Raw genomic sequence first — 12,701 nt, 5'->3', positions numbered from 1 at the left:
AGGTAATAAAGAAATCAGTTCTCCTTTTACAGACTGCAGCTCCAAGAACTTCAGGGTAACAGAAAATGCAGCACTAGTCCTGGATAGGATCAGGGTGGTACGACATTTAAAAAGTCAGAGGGGAATCAAGAGTTAATTAGTCTTAGAGCAAAGATAAAGAGGACATAAATTAGCGATTGCACAGGATCTTCAGTGATAATAGAGAATGCAGCATTGGTTCTAGGCAGTGGAACTGGGAAGTTCAAGACAGGGGGAATCTTATGCAGCTCCAGAAACCTCAAAACACTGGAGAATGCAGCATATGCTCCAGGAACATTAGAGGTGTTTCAGAATATAGCTTCCTAAAAAGTCAGCACACTCTTTTACAGTGCCTTGTCAATGGAAGATGGTCTAGCATTATAACAGTACGATATGGGCATGAAAGGAACGAGCAGTCTTCACTCATTTTCATCTTGCTTTGCAGTCTTCTCCACTACCAGCTGATGAGGTGACTTACGTTGACTTGAACTCCCACAAAAGACACGCAAAAGCAGAGGAAGAGGTTGTTTACACGGAAGTGAAGACACGGCCAAAACAGAGAGATGACAATGACATCTACGCAAAAGTCAACCCTCGTCATCGCTAGGGGAAGAGCCAGTGGGAATTAACAGAGGAGTGACCAGCATTTCACATGTCCATGAAATGCAAGTCTCCATGAAAAAATGAATGAGCTCTTAGTAAAAGATGTCCTTGGAGATCAAAGTCCACTAGTTATGAACAGAACAGGTAGCAGTGCAAGATTCCCTCGTTTCCTGCTCCACCAACATGCCTCAACTGTGATCTGGAGAGACCAATTCTGTGGGTAAATGGAGAGTTCTGCTAACCCATCTACTCTTGGTCTATGTGCTGCGATTGCAGCCAGGAAACGGGTTGTGCAGTGGACAGTGTTTCACTAGGAACTGAGTCGAGACCAGAAATTAATTTAACAAACTCACCAGCCATCGGATTATAGCAAGTTTTAGTTGCTATTTACCAGCACTGTACTTGAACAAGTGACCGAGAGCCAAGCCCTTGAGCCACCCAAGTATGGAAAATGTTGCCATCTTGTTGTGGGAAGCGCTGTCCTCCACTGAAGATGCCAACTGTGCTGAATGAGGAAGGAAAATCCTCCGAAGAGCCATGCTCCCTACACTGGAGGATGAACAATAATGCTGATAAGGCTCAAGAGCAATGTCCCATACGTTCATGAATGACACTGACATGATTGTTGAATCTTTCTAAGCACAAAGTCGGCTTCTCTGTTGGGAGTGAATTCAGCTTCCCTGGATTCCACCCACTCAAGAGCCAAACAACAATGTGAATTGCTTCGCCAGCAGATTTTAAATATTAACTAAAGCTTTTACAGCAAGTTTAGGCCAGGATTAAGTGTGTGCAATTGCACTGATTGAAATGGAGTTGTACCTACTTACACCAGGAATGGATTTGTCCCCGTGTGTCTGTGTGGCTTTACTGTAAATTGAAAAAGGAAATGTGTAATTTTAAAAAAAGCATCATTTCTAGTGGTGTAAGTAGATTGTGCTTTTAGATAATAATTAATAATAAAAATGTTAGATAAACCCCCAGAAAAAATAACCCAAAGGGGCTGTTGGGCTCCCAAAAATGGAGAGACCCCAAAAAATCAACAGGTGTGTTTTTGAAAGTCTCCCCATAATGCACTGCTTTTTATGACTACTGCAGATGCATGAGATATAACCTGTGCAGACCACAACTCATGGATGCCATAAGGATACAACCAGAAGAAACAGCACAGCAACCATGTGAACACCTGCAAAATGTTCTGCTTATTATTAATACCTGCATCAATTCATTATTAACTAATACATGGCATCACCAGTTTTCAAGACTGAACTCCCAAAAGAAAAGACAGCTATCGAATTGCATTGTGATTGCACCAAGACTGGGTTTGGTCCCCTTATGTGGGGTAGGTCTTTAGCCACATCAGTTTCATTAATGCAAACGATGGGTTATTCAGTGGTAACTAGTATCAGAGGGGTAGCCATGTTAGTCTGAATCTGTAAAAAGCAACAGAGGGTCCTGTGGCACCTTTAAGACTAACAGAAGTACTGGGAGCATAAGTTTTCGTGGGTAAGAACCTCACTTCTTCAGATGCAAGTAATTTCCAGAGGCAGGTATAAATCAGTATGGAGATAATGAGCCTGGCTGAAGTCATTAAGGTTTTCAACCATTTACACCAAGACTGTACATGTGCCTTACAATGTCGATAAGAATGGCCATGCTGGGTCAGATCAATGGTTCATCTCGCCCAGTATCCTGTCTTTGACCAGTGCCAGATGCTTCAGAGGGAATGAACAGTACAGAGCAATTTCAAGTGATCTATCCCCTGTTGTCTAGTCCCCCCTTATGACAGTTGGGGGTTGAGAGACACCACACTGAATGACTAAGCTGTGTACAAAATACATAGCGGTTGCCCTAAACTCTACAGCTTACAGCAGAATTACTGCTAGTGATTTAGGCCATTACTATACAATACTGCATCTACTTCTTACCACACCAAATACTTCCATTCATCCAGCCCATACTTCTTTAACTTGCTGGCAAGAATACTGTGGGAGACCGTATCAAAAGCTTTGCTAAAGTCAAGGAATAACACGTCCACTGCTGTCCCCATATTCACAGAGCCAGTTATCTCATCATAGAAGGGAATTAGCTTAGTCAGGGATGACTTGCCTTTGGTGAATCCATGCTGACTGTTCCTGATCACTTTCCTCTTCCTCTATATGACCTCACCTGCCTTGTCTCTGATATCCTGGGACCCATGTGGCTACAACACCACTGCATACATATGTGGGCAGAGACATGGCGTTTGTGTAGCACTCGGGTGAAAGGGGAGCACGGAGCTAAGTGTACAACTTGCTGCTGCAGCTGGGTAGGAAGAACTCGGCAGCTGCAGAGCGGCTCTTCCAGGAAGGCAGGCTCAAGTTCTCCTGTCCCATTACACGTGCAGCGCCCTGCACCGGGAGGACGTTAAGCACAGATCCTCGAAGGTATTTAAGCACCTAATGCCCAGAGCAATCGATGGGAGTTAGGCACCTACAACCTTTGAGGATCTGGGCCTGAATGCTGGAGAGCAGGCTTTGCCCGGCTGGCACAGGTTCTGCTTTGGAGTGACACGGTCGCAGTGATATTACCGCTGGAATTAAGGCTGGTTGGCTATTCGCATTCTCTCTCTTACCGACATAGCTTAGGCTGTGCCCGTGGAGCCATTTTGTTCCTTATCCAGCAAGTTTATGAAACTTCATTGACGTTATTTGTTCAATTGCACTTTTCTTTGTTAGAGAACAGACGTCAAGGGGCTCTGAGTGCTAAATTGCTAACATTTCCTGTATGCAAATAAACATTAAAAAAAAACTATTGGGTTAATTTTCTGATCAGCAGATACAGTAGAAGTAAAAAGAAGAAGTGTCTGTGATTTCCCCTAAAGGCTTCGTTCAAGCAGTGATCTATTGGGAGTAGGAGGATGAGGATACAGGCCTGATAGGGGACTTCAGCGGGATCCACCCCCCAGGACCATGTTTTGAAAATGCCTAGGGCAAGTTGGCACCAGGGACGGCAGGTTTGTATAATTTTTGGTGGTGCCCAGAACGGGATCAAGTCCCACCCCCTCTGACACCTGCTTTGTAAGCCAATATATATTTTTTAAAAGAATGTAAAAATGTGAGGCCTCTGGGGTGGTACTGGGGATGAGGGGTTTGGGGTGTGGGAGGGGCTCAGGGTTAGGGCAGAGGTGCACGGGTGAGGGGTGCGGGGTGAGGCTGGGGGGTTCATGGTGCAGGAGGGGGCTCAGGGCTGGGGCAGAGGGTTGGGGTGTGTGGGGGGGTGAGAGCTCTGGCTGGGGTGCGGGGTCTGGGATGTGGCAGGGCCGGGGATGAGGTGTTTGGGGTGCAGGTAGGCTGTCCCTGGCTGGGGAAAAAGAGTAGGACACTCACCTCACACCACTGGGAAATCAGGGATGCCATATCTGGATGCATCTTGGCACAGCAGGGAGGCAAAGTATGACATCTGCTTGGGCCAGGGGACACCATCACACCCTGTCCAGCTGCTGGAGGAGCTCCCGAGGGAACATTGGCACATACCCGGGGGCTACAGAGCTTTGGGAGGGTGTTCATTCCTGTGACAATTCACACATTCAAGAGATTTAACAGGGAAACTCCATTGGGTTAACACCTTTTTAGGCTGAGGAGGATGGCGGCTGAGTTGTAATACAATCATTGTGCGATTCTGTTTTCTTATCTGTCCACACACCTCTTATCAGCAGTGCTCAGTCACACTTAACCACCTTAGCTACATTTGCTTTGGGGTAGAGCAGGGTGGGGACAGGCACCCATGTTTTTTAACCAATCTTTGTCGGCAGTGCTAACTGCGTTTAGTGGCTATTACGGAGCACTAATCACTACTAAGTCTGAAACTGGTTAAGGTTGGGAAGTGGGGGCTAGGAAGGGACTTTTAATCACAGGGTGGTGGCAGCTGCCTGTATTGGTGCTTGAATTGCATTTCGTTTTTTTGCACGTCAACGAAGCTGCAAAGACATTTCTCTACCCATTGTCTGTGTTGGGAGTTCCGCTACATGTGGAGGTAGCGGTGGGGTCTGTAAGCACATCACACTAGCTGCACTTTCCCCATCCTTGGGACTTTGGATATTTCCTAACCCATGTGGGGAGGGGAAGTGGGTGTGGGACAGACAGAAAAGCATTTGCAGTAAGATACAGTATTGCCAACCCCAAATATTCAACAATCATGAGTCCTGCTCACCAAAAGTCATGAGATTGGCTTTAAAACAATGTGATTATGTAAAAGTTAGTACATTTTCTGTTGTTTTTATTTGCCTTCTGCTTTTTGAGTCTTTAGGGTGCATTGGGGTCACATGAGGGCCAGAAACTTATTTTTCTTTAAGAATGAAGGCTGAACTCAACACCGATCCTCTTGACTCCAGAAGCCGGGGCTGTAAGGAAATCAATAATTTTCACAAGACCCATGTCAAACTAGTTACACCATTCCAATTCCTGTGCTGTGAATTCTGGGCCCCAATCCTGAGCCTGAAAACATCTTATGTTCATCACGGCTAGGAAGGAGGGACCTCACCCAGGTCAAGGAAATTATAACATTTAATAAAAGGACTAACTGGAATGTGTAAGGTTTTGGGTGCCAGTGGAGGGTGTGGTCCTGGAGTCCTGCAGACCCCTCCCGGTCAGGAGCAGCGAGTTAGCAGATGGACCTCAAACTTGTTTGGCCACCCTTCTATCAGTCTCTCCATTAGGGAATGCCCCCTTCCCTATACCAGCACTCCCAGCTATCTTCGAGACACCACTGACTTCCTGAGGAAACTACAATCCTTTGGTGATTTTCCAGAAAACACCATCCTGGCCACTATGGATGTAGAAGCTCTCTATGTCAACATTCCACACAAAGATGGACTAGAAGCCATCAGGAATAGCATCCCCGATACTATCATGGTAAACCTGGTGGCTGAACTTTGTGACTTTGTCCTCACCCACAACTATTTCAGATTTGGGGACAATTTATACCTTCAAGTCAGCGGGACTGCTATGGGTATCCGCATAGCCCCTCAGTATGCCAACATTTTTATGGCTGACTTAGAACAACGCTTCCTCAGCTCTCATCCCCTTACGTCCCTACTCTACTTGTGCTACATTGATGACATCTTCATCATCTGGACCCATGGGAAGGAGGCCCTTGAGTAATTCCACCAAGATTTCAACGATTTCCACCCTACCATCAACCTCAGCCTGGACCAGTCCACACAAGAGATCCACTTCCTAGACACTAGAGTGCTAATAAGTAATGGTCACATAAACACCACCCTATACCGGAAACCTACTGACTGCTATACTTACCTACATGCCTCCAGCTTTCATCCAGACCACATCACATGATCCATTGTCTACAGCCAAGCTCTAAGATACAACTGCATTTGCTCCGATCCCTCAGACAGAAACAAACCCCTTCAGAATCTCTATCAAGCGTGCTTAAAACTGCAATACCAACCTGGTAAAGTGAAGAAACAGATTTACAGAGCTAGAAGGGTTCCAAGAAGTCACCTACTACAGGACAGGCCCAACAAAGAAAGTAACAGAACTCCACTAGCAGACACCTACAGCCCCCAACTAAAACCTCTCCATCGGATCATCCAGGATCGACAACCTATCCTGAAGGATGATCCCTCACTCTCACAAACTTTGGGAGACAGGCCAGTCCTCACCTACAGACAGCCCCGGCAACCTGAAGCAAATACTAACCAGCAACTACATACCACACAACAAACACACCAACCCAAGAACCAAACCCTGCTACCAACCCCGGTACCAATTCTGTCCATATATCTATTCAAGGGACACCATCACTGCTCCTGAGTCCTTCTGTCCATGCCAATAACCAGGTGCTACAGAGTCCTGCTCTGTCTGTCTCTGCTGTCTCTGGGTGCCGCTCCGGCCGTTCTAGCAGAATGGTTTGCCTCCCGGGTGCCGAAGGTCCTGCCATTTCAAAGACAAGGGTAGCATTATATGGTTTTTTTTCCTGTGGCCACAATATTGATACTTTTCAGCATTCCAGGAATGTGACTGTTAGACCATCCTTGGTTCCCAGACAGCTTTTGCAGCCCATGAGGAAAGAGCAGAGGCTACTGGTACTAAGATACATGTAATAAGGTTTTAAATATTTAGAATTTTCATAGACTCTCAGGAGCCCAGGGAGTGGCTGTTCACATCAGGGCTATGCTACCAGCTTACAATTTCCTCTTTAAAGGCCGGCCAACATTTGGAGAAAATAGAGGTTGTCAAGGTACCAGCATGGAACAGGGACATGGCTTTCCAGTCCTGTGGAGGAGATCCGGCACTCTATGCCAGAGAGATGTTTCTGTAAATGGTCACCCCTGTACCTGTCACTGAATGGAGGGGTTTGTTCGGCTGTGAAGGTGGACTAAGCAGATATGTTCTGCCCTTGACCATCAAGACCCAGCTTCAGCTACACCAGAAATTTGTTGAAATGTATTTACAGGCCTGGGAGGCAATTTGACTGGAAATTGACTATATTCTCATCAAGCACATGGAGTTGTCGTGCAAAGGAAAATGTGAACTATGACCACCCCCTACCCCACCCTGCCCCGGCAACACCAGAAAATCCTGCCTCTGTGCCTGCCTAACAACAGGGAAAAGTACAGGGAAAGAAAGAGACACAGCCCCTTTATTTGGTTCCCTGGAGTTTCAGAGCAGCACCACAAGCCCCTCAGCTCTCCATAGCAAAGGGACATCGCACTGTGTTTATCCAGCTGCCAGACCGGCTTCCTTACACACCCTCACTTCTGACCTTGTGCAGCATGTCTCAGTGCGGGGAGAAGCCAGATCCCAGGGACAGGGAGAGTAGTATTTTGTCATCTTCCAAGAGAGAAAGGACTGCTGAGACTAACTTTTTCTCAGATAACTAGTGTCCCCTTCCCCTCCCTGGACCTAAGCTCCAAACTCCACCTCGGTTCTGTTCAGCTCCTCTTTGTAAGATTGGAGCAGGGGGGAGAAGAGAAGCACTGAAACTGAAGAGACAAAGAAAACAGCTATTGGACAAACAACTGTACATTTTCTACAATGGTCCCACCCTCAATGGGAACTCTTCTAAACCCACCCCCTTTCTTCGCCCGGTCTGTGCAGCCCCAGGACTGTCACTGCCAGCGTGCTGCCCGAGAAATGCCCAGACAGGGGGGCACAAAGTCAGGGAGGATGATGTACTTCGATGACACACCGATCAGCAGCACCCAAGCGTGGCCGGTGAGCCAGGGGGCTGCTCTTGGAGCAGGAGCCATGTTCCCCTGTACTGATCAAAGAGTGCAGCAGAAAGCTGTTGTGATGTGGTCAGAGCAGTTCATGCCTACGGGTGAAAACGGGGGACACGGCCCTTTATAGATTGGGGAAGGACCAGGCAGAAAAGGATTCAGTCCATTGTCGACTGGGGGTGGAGGACTATTGAAACTCGAGACCTGGTATAGTCCCTTTACCCCCTTCCATGCTGCCAGTTGGCATGGGAACGGGGCCAGGCCAGAGCCGGAGACATGTACACCGCACCCCTCAGGTGGCCTAGCTCCCTCGTTCTCTGTTTGCCTGCAGACACTTGGTTCTGGGGGGAGAATGGGGGGTGATTGCTCAACCACACGCCTAGACACAGAATACAGCCACTAGTGTAGATCTTGCCTTAGTCTGTCTGAAGTACTGTGAGATTTCCTTTTGCCCATCTGCATTGTCTTCCTCTTGGCAGATGTGACATACTTCGTTGCCTCTATTGTGACAGCTGAAAACTGTTGCATTGCTCACACCTAGACATGTATGGCCAAGTGGTGTGGTCTTCTTCCCAAACATGATCCCCAGGGACATACCTTATCACGCCAGGTACAGCTGCTCTCTTCCTCCCTTCACAGGGGTGACCCCGTCCTCAGCTTACCCTCCATTGAGGCACTGCTTATTACCAACGGACATTGGACTGCTCTTCTGGTTAAGTAAAACATACTCTTCTTTTTAAATTTAGATTGCCAGGTATGTGTCATTTCCTGTGCAGAGTTAAGTTGCATCATTTTGTATGAAGGGACGTCACATCTGTGCACCTGGGTTGGCCATCTCCTGGATGTGGCGGCATGTATTAGGTATCAGGGATTTTCATTCTTAATCATGGATTGAATTCTGCAGCTATGAAGGCCTTCCATATGCAGGCCGCATGTTAGTGTGAGGGACTGATGGGCCAACAGCAGAACTGCCACCCAAACCCTTCATGACCTGGGGGGGCTCAGATAAAATAGGACTCAGGTGTGACCCATGGCGGGGTTTGGGGTTTAGTTTTGCAGAAGGGAATAGAACCTGATGAGATTTTCCAAAGCAAAGTTAAAACTATCCCTCCATTTTGCTCACTCTTTGTACTACAACCCCACTGCACCACTCTTTGGGAATGACACCTGTATTTTACATGGTATATTTGTTATTCTGGACCCCGATCCACACCCCCTCCGAGAGGATACAACTGGAATAGAAATGACTCAGACCTTGCCGAGGGAGATTCAGGGCCATGGACATTGCTGGTCTGATACTTTCAAACGTTGAAAGGCCGGGTTAGTGTAGAGTTTGATAGAGAGGAGAGAGGAAGTTTTAAAAATTAATTCAACAGTAATATTTTTAAACTCACTGTGTGATCTGAGAACATTCAGTGTGACAGAATAGGGAAGTTGGCAGGGGATACTTGCAGGAAACTCACACATGGAACAAAGAATCAGCAGATAAAGATACCATCGCGCAGAGGAGAGTTCGTAAGGGACAGCGCGGAAAGGGGACGGGGAGAGAGAGTGCAGCAATGGCTCTGGGGTTACCTCAGCCAATGAGCTGCAAGAACTAAGAGCACCGGCTGTTTTAGCAGCAGATCTGACACCTCCTCAATTAGGGCCCCCGACAGCGCTGCCAGGGAAAGGTTCTCGAAGGAACATGAGAACCCGGCTGGAAAGGCTCTCTCTGCTTTGGGCACTTCTCCTGTCTCTGAGGCTGGGTGAGTTTGGGGGTTTGGCTCTTTCAGAGAAGCGAGTGTTTCGGGGAAAGGAGGGATGAACTGTAACAAATATTTCTGGGGTATTAAAGGGCGTAGGGAGGTAACAACTGAGTTACTGGTTTTGATCTGAGCATCATCATTGAAAATCAATTTACATCATTTACTTCTTATGGCAGGTGCACACTAGAAACTCCTGCCGGTACAGCACTGTCACTGAGAGGTGTGATTTTTGTGAAGACGTTCTGTATCAGCAAATCCCAGTGTAGATGCTCTACCAGCCAGAAAGGGCTGTGGGCAGTGTAGCTTATTTTGCTGAAGAAGCTGGTGGAAGCTGTACTAGCAAGAGCACTTTCTAGCACAGACCTGGCCATAGTTTAACAAAGAATGGACTGATCTTAATTCACGGCTGGCAGAACTCCACTGACGTCTGTGGGAACAAATCAGTGGAGACGTTGGCCTCTGCGTCAGCAAAGCTGGTAAAGAAGCTGTTTTACGATCGCCCTAGATTCTGTCCCCCCCCCGCTCGTGCTGAGTAGCCCCATTGTGACTGATTCCACCTTGCCCAGCCCCCTTTTGCAGCTAACTCCAGGGTTCCCATCCCACTTCCCCTGCCAGCTCCCTGAGGCGGGTCCCCAAACTTTTTCTGTCACACACACCCCTTACCCGTAATGGAACGTGTCTGGGCCCTCTCCGGAAACCGTGATTGGCAGCCGCAGCTGGGAGCGGAGAGCCGAGCTGCAGTCAGGGCCGGGAGCTGAGGCTGACGTGGGAGCTGTGGCTGGTGCCGTGGCTGGGAGTGGAGCCGTGGCTGTGGCCAGGGCTGCAGCCAGGAGCAGGGCTGGGAGTTTGGGGCTGAAACCAGGGCTGCAGCTGGAGATGAGGTTGCCCCATTCTTTGCAGTTCACCGTAATTGAGTGACCACAGTTGGCTCCCCCCGGGACCCTGGTCACAGTGGTGTAGTCCTGCCTGGATACACATTACCACAGGTTAATTGGGCTTTTGGATGAGAACCACATGCTTGTCAAAAAAAATAAATTTTGATATGGGAGAGTTTGAGGGTTAAAAATCAGTTTCAGTGAGTGACCCATGATCAAGTTCCTGACAGAAAAAGCCTAGAAGAATTGTGGTCACAGAGGGAGTTGTCTTTTAAGAAAAAGGCCCCAGAGCAGGAACTGAAAAATCTGTTAATTGCCAGTGATAAGGAAGTAGAACCAGTGAAAATGCTTGCGGTGAAAAACCAGCAGCTACAACTTGAACAAAAGCAAAACATAGCTGATATGGAAGGAGAAGCTGCTGAATGAGAACGCCTGTGGTTTGACCATGAACACAGAATGGCAGATATTCAACTGCAGGAACTAGAAGCCAAGGCAAAAGTGGACAGACTTAAGCTCTGACAAGGTGCAGCAGAATAACATCCCGTGTTTCATGCACTCATAGTTTAATAGATTTTAAGGCCAGCGAAGGATCATTATGAACATCTACACTGACCTCCTGCAGAACACAGGTCATAGAGTCTTGCTTAGTAATTCCTACATCGAGCCCAGAACTTCTTTGAGCTAAATCATATTACAATCACGAAGACGACCAAGGACAGGGTAGGCCTGTTACTCACCGAGGGGCGGGGGACACAGAAACAGAAAGTGTGGAAATGGCAGAGGTGCTAAATGACATTTTTGTTTCAGTTTTCACCGAAAAGATGAGTAGTGTTGGGATATCTCACATAGTGAATGCCAGTGAAAATGAGGTAGGATCGGAGGATAAAATAGGGGAAGAAAACAAGTTAAAAATTAGACAAGTTACATGTTTTCAAGTCACCAGGGTCTGATGAAATACATCCTAGAATACTCAAGGAGCTGACTGAGGAGCTAGCTAAGCCATTAGCGATTATCTTCAAAAAGTCATGGAAGACGGGAGAGATTCCAGAGGACTGGAAAAGGGCAAATCTAGTGCCATTCTATAAAAAGGGAAATAAGGACAACTTGGGGAATTACAGGCCAATCAGCTTAACTTCAGTACCCAGAAAGATAATGGAGCGAGTAATTAAGCAATCAATTTGCAAATACCTAGAATATAGTAAGTTGATAAGTAACAGTCAGCATAGATTTGTCAAGAACAAATCATGTTAAACCAACCTGATAGCTTTCTTTGACAGGTTAACAAGCCTTGTGAATAGGTGAGAAGCAATAGATGTGGTATATCTGGACTTTAGTAAGGCTTTTGATATTGTCTCACATGACCATCTCATAAACAAACTAGGGAAATACAACCTAGATGAAGCTACTACAAGGTGGGTGCATAACTGATTGGAAAACCATTCCCAGAGAGTAGTCATTATCAGTGGTTCATAGTCAAGGTGCAAGGGCATATCGAGTAGGGTCCCACAGGGATCAGTTCTGGGTCCAGTTCTGTTCAATATCTTCATCAGTGATTTAAATAATGGCATAGAGAGTAGACTTATAAAGTTTACAGGTGACATCAAGCTTTGCTTTGGAGAGTAGGATCAACATTCAAAATGATGTGGACAAACTGGATGCAGACTGCATCACAGGCAAGGTTGGGTTTCGACCTGCTGCCTTGGCCTACCCCTGGGCTCCCTCTGCAACCCCCAGTACCCCTTGGCCTTCTACTAGGCCGCAGCCTGGGCTTTCCAGGCTGGAGTTCCCCAGCCCTGCTCCACTCAGGTACTTTGTCTCCCTGCAGCCAGGCCCTTCTCCCTCTGAAGGCAGAGAGAGACTGTTTGGCCTCTGGTTCACAGCCTTTTTATACAGGCCAGCTGTGGCCTGATTGGGGCGTGGCCCAGCTGCGCCCATTTCCCCAATCAGCCCAGCTTTTAGAGGTGCCGCCCTCTGCAGGGCTGCTTTCAAGCCCTGCCAGGCAGGAGCGGGTGTCCACCCCGCTACAGAGCGTGCTCAGGGTCCTCTGTGGCTGCCCTCCTGGCTGGAGCTCTCCCTCCTTCTCCTTCTCCTCTCCACCTGCCTTGCTAGTTGGAGCTCCTTCTCCTTTACTCCCTGGGCTGCTGCTGCTGGCTAGAGCTCCCTCCTTAGACTGCTGCTGCTGTTGCTACCACTGCTGCTGAGTCAGGGGTGGGGGGGCCTTGCCGGTCAGCCCCCCCTCCT

At 47.7% G+C, this 12,701-nt stretch overlaps 2 protein-coding genes across 4 annotated transcripts in view; both read left to right on the top strand.

Annotated features, from left to right (window-relative positions):
- LOC101952494 (cell surface A33 antigen-like) overlaps window positions 1-3,589 on the top strand; it is a 51,094-nt gene extending 47,505 nt beyond the window's left edge. Inside the window, exon 6 of one of the 2 annotated variants that reach the window (XM_065566922.1) lies at window positions 464-3,589. In XM_065566922.1, coding sequence (XP_065422994.1) covers window positions 464-625 — 162 coding nt within the window. In that variant the 3' untranslated portion in view covers window positions 626-3,589. The remainder of the gene's footprint in view (window positions 1-463) is intronic. The other variant, XM_065566921.1, reaches the window with a different exon arrangement.
- Window positions 3,590-8,848: 5,259 nt separating this feature from the next.
- LOC135975586 (polymeric immunoglobulin receptor-like) overlaps window positions 8,849-12,701 on the top strand; it is a 32,570-nt gene continuing 28,717 nt past the window's right edge. The window contains exon 1 of one of the 2 annotated variants that reach the window (XM_065566923.1): window positions 8,849-9,585. In XM_065566923.1, coding sequence (XP_065422995.1) covers window positions 9,525-9,585 — 61 coding nt within the window. In that variant the 5' untranslated portion in view covers window positions 8,849-9,524. The remainder of the gene's footprint in view (window positions 9,586-12,701) is intronic. The other variant, XM_065566924.1, reaches the window with a different exon arrangement.

This window comes from Chrysemys picta, chromosome 14, assembly GCF_011386835.1.
Source record: "Chrysemys picta bellii isolate R12L10 chromosome 14, ASM1138683v2, whole genome shotgun sequence".
Lineage (NCBI taxonomy): Eukaryota > Metazoa > Chordata > Testudines > Emydidae > Chrysemys > Chrysemys picta.
This window is presented reverse-complemented; position numbering and strand designations above follow the sequence as displayed.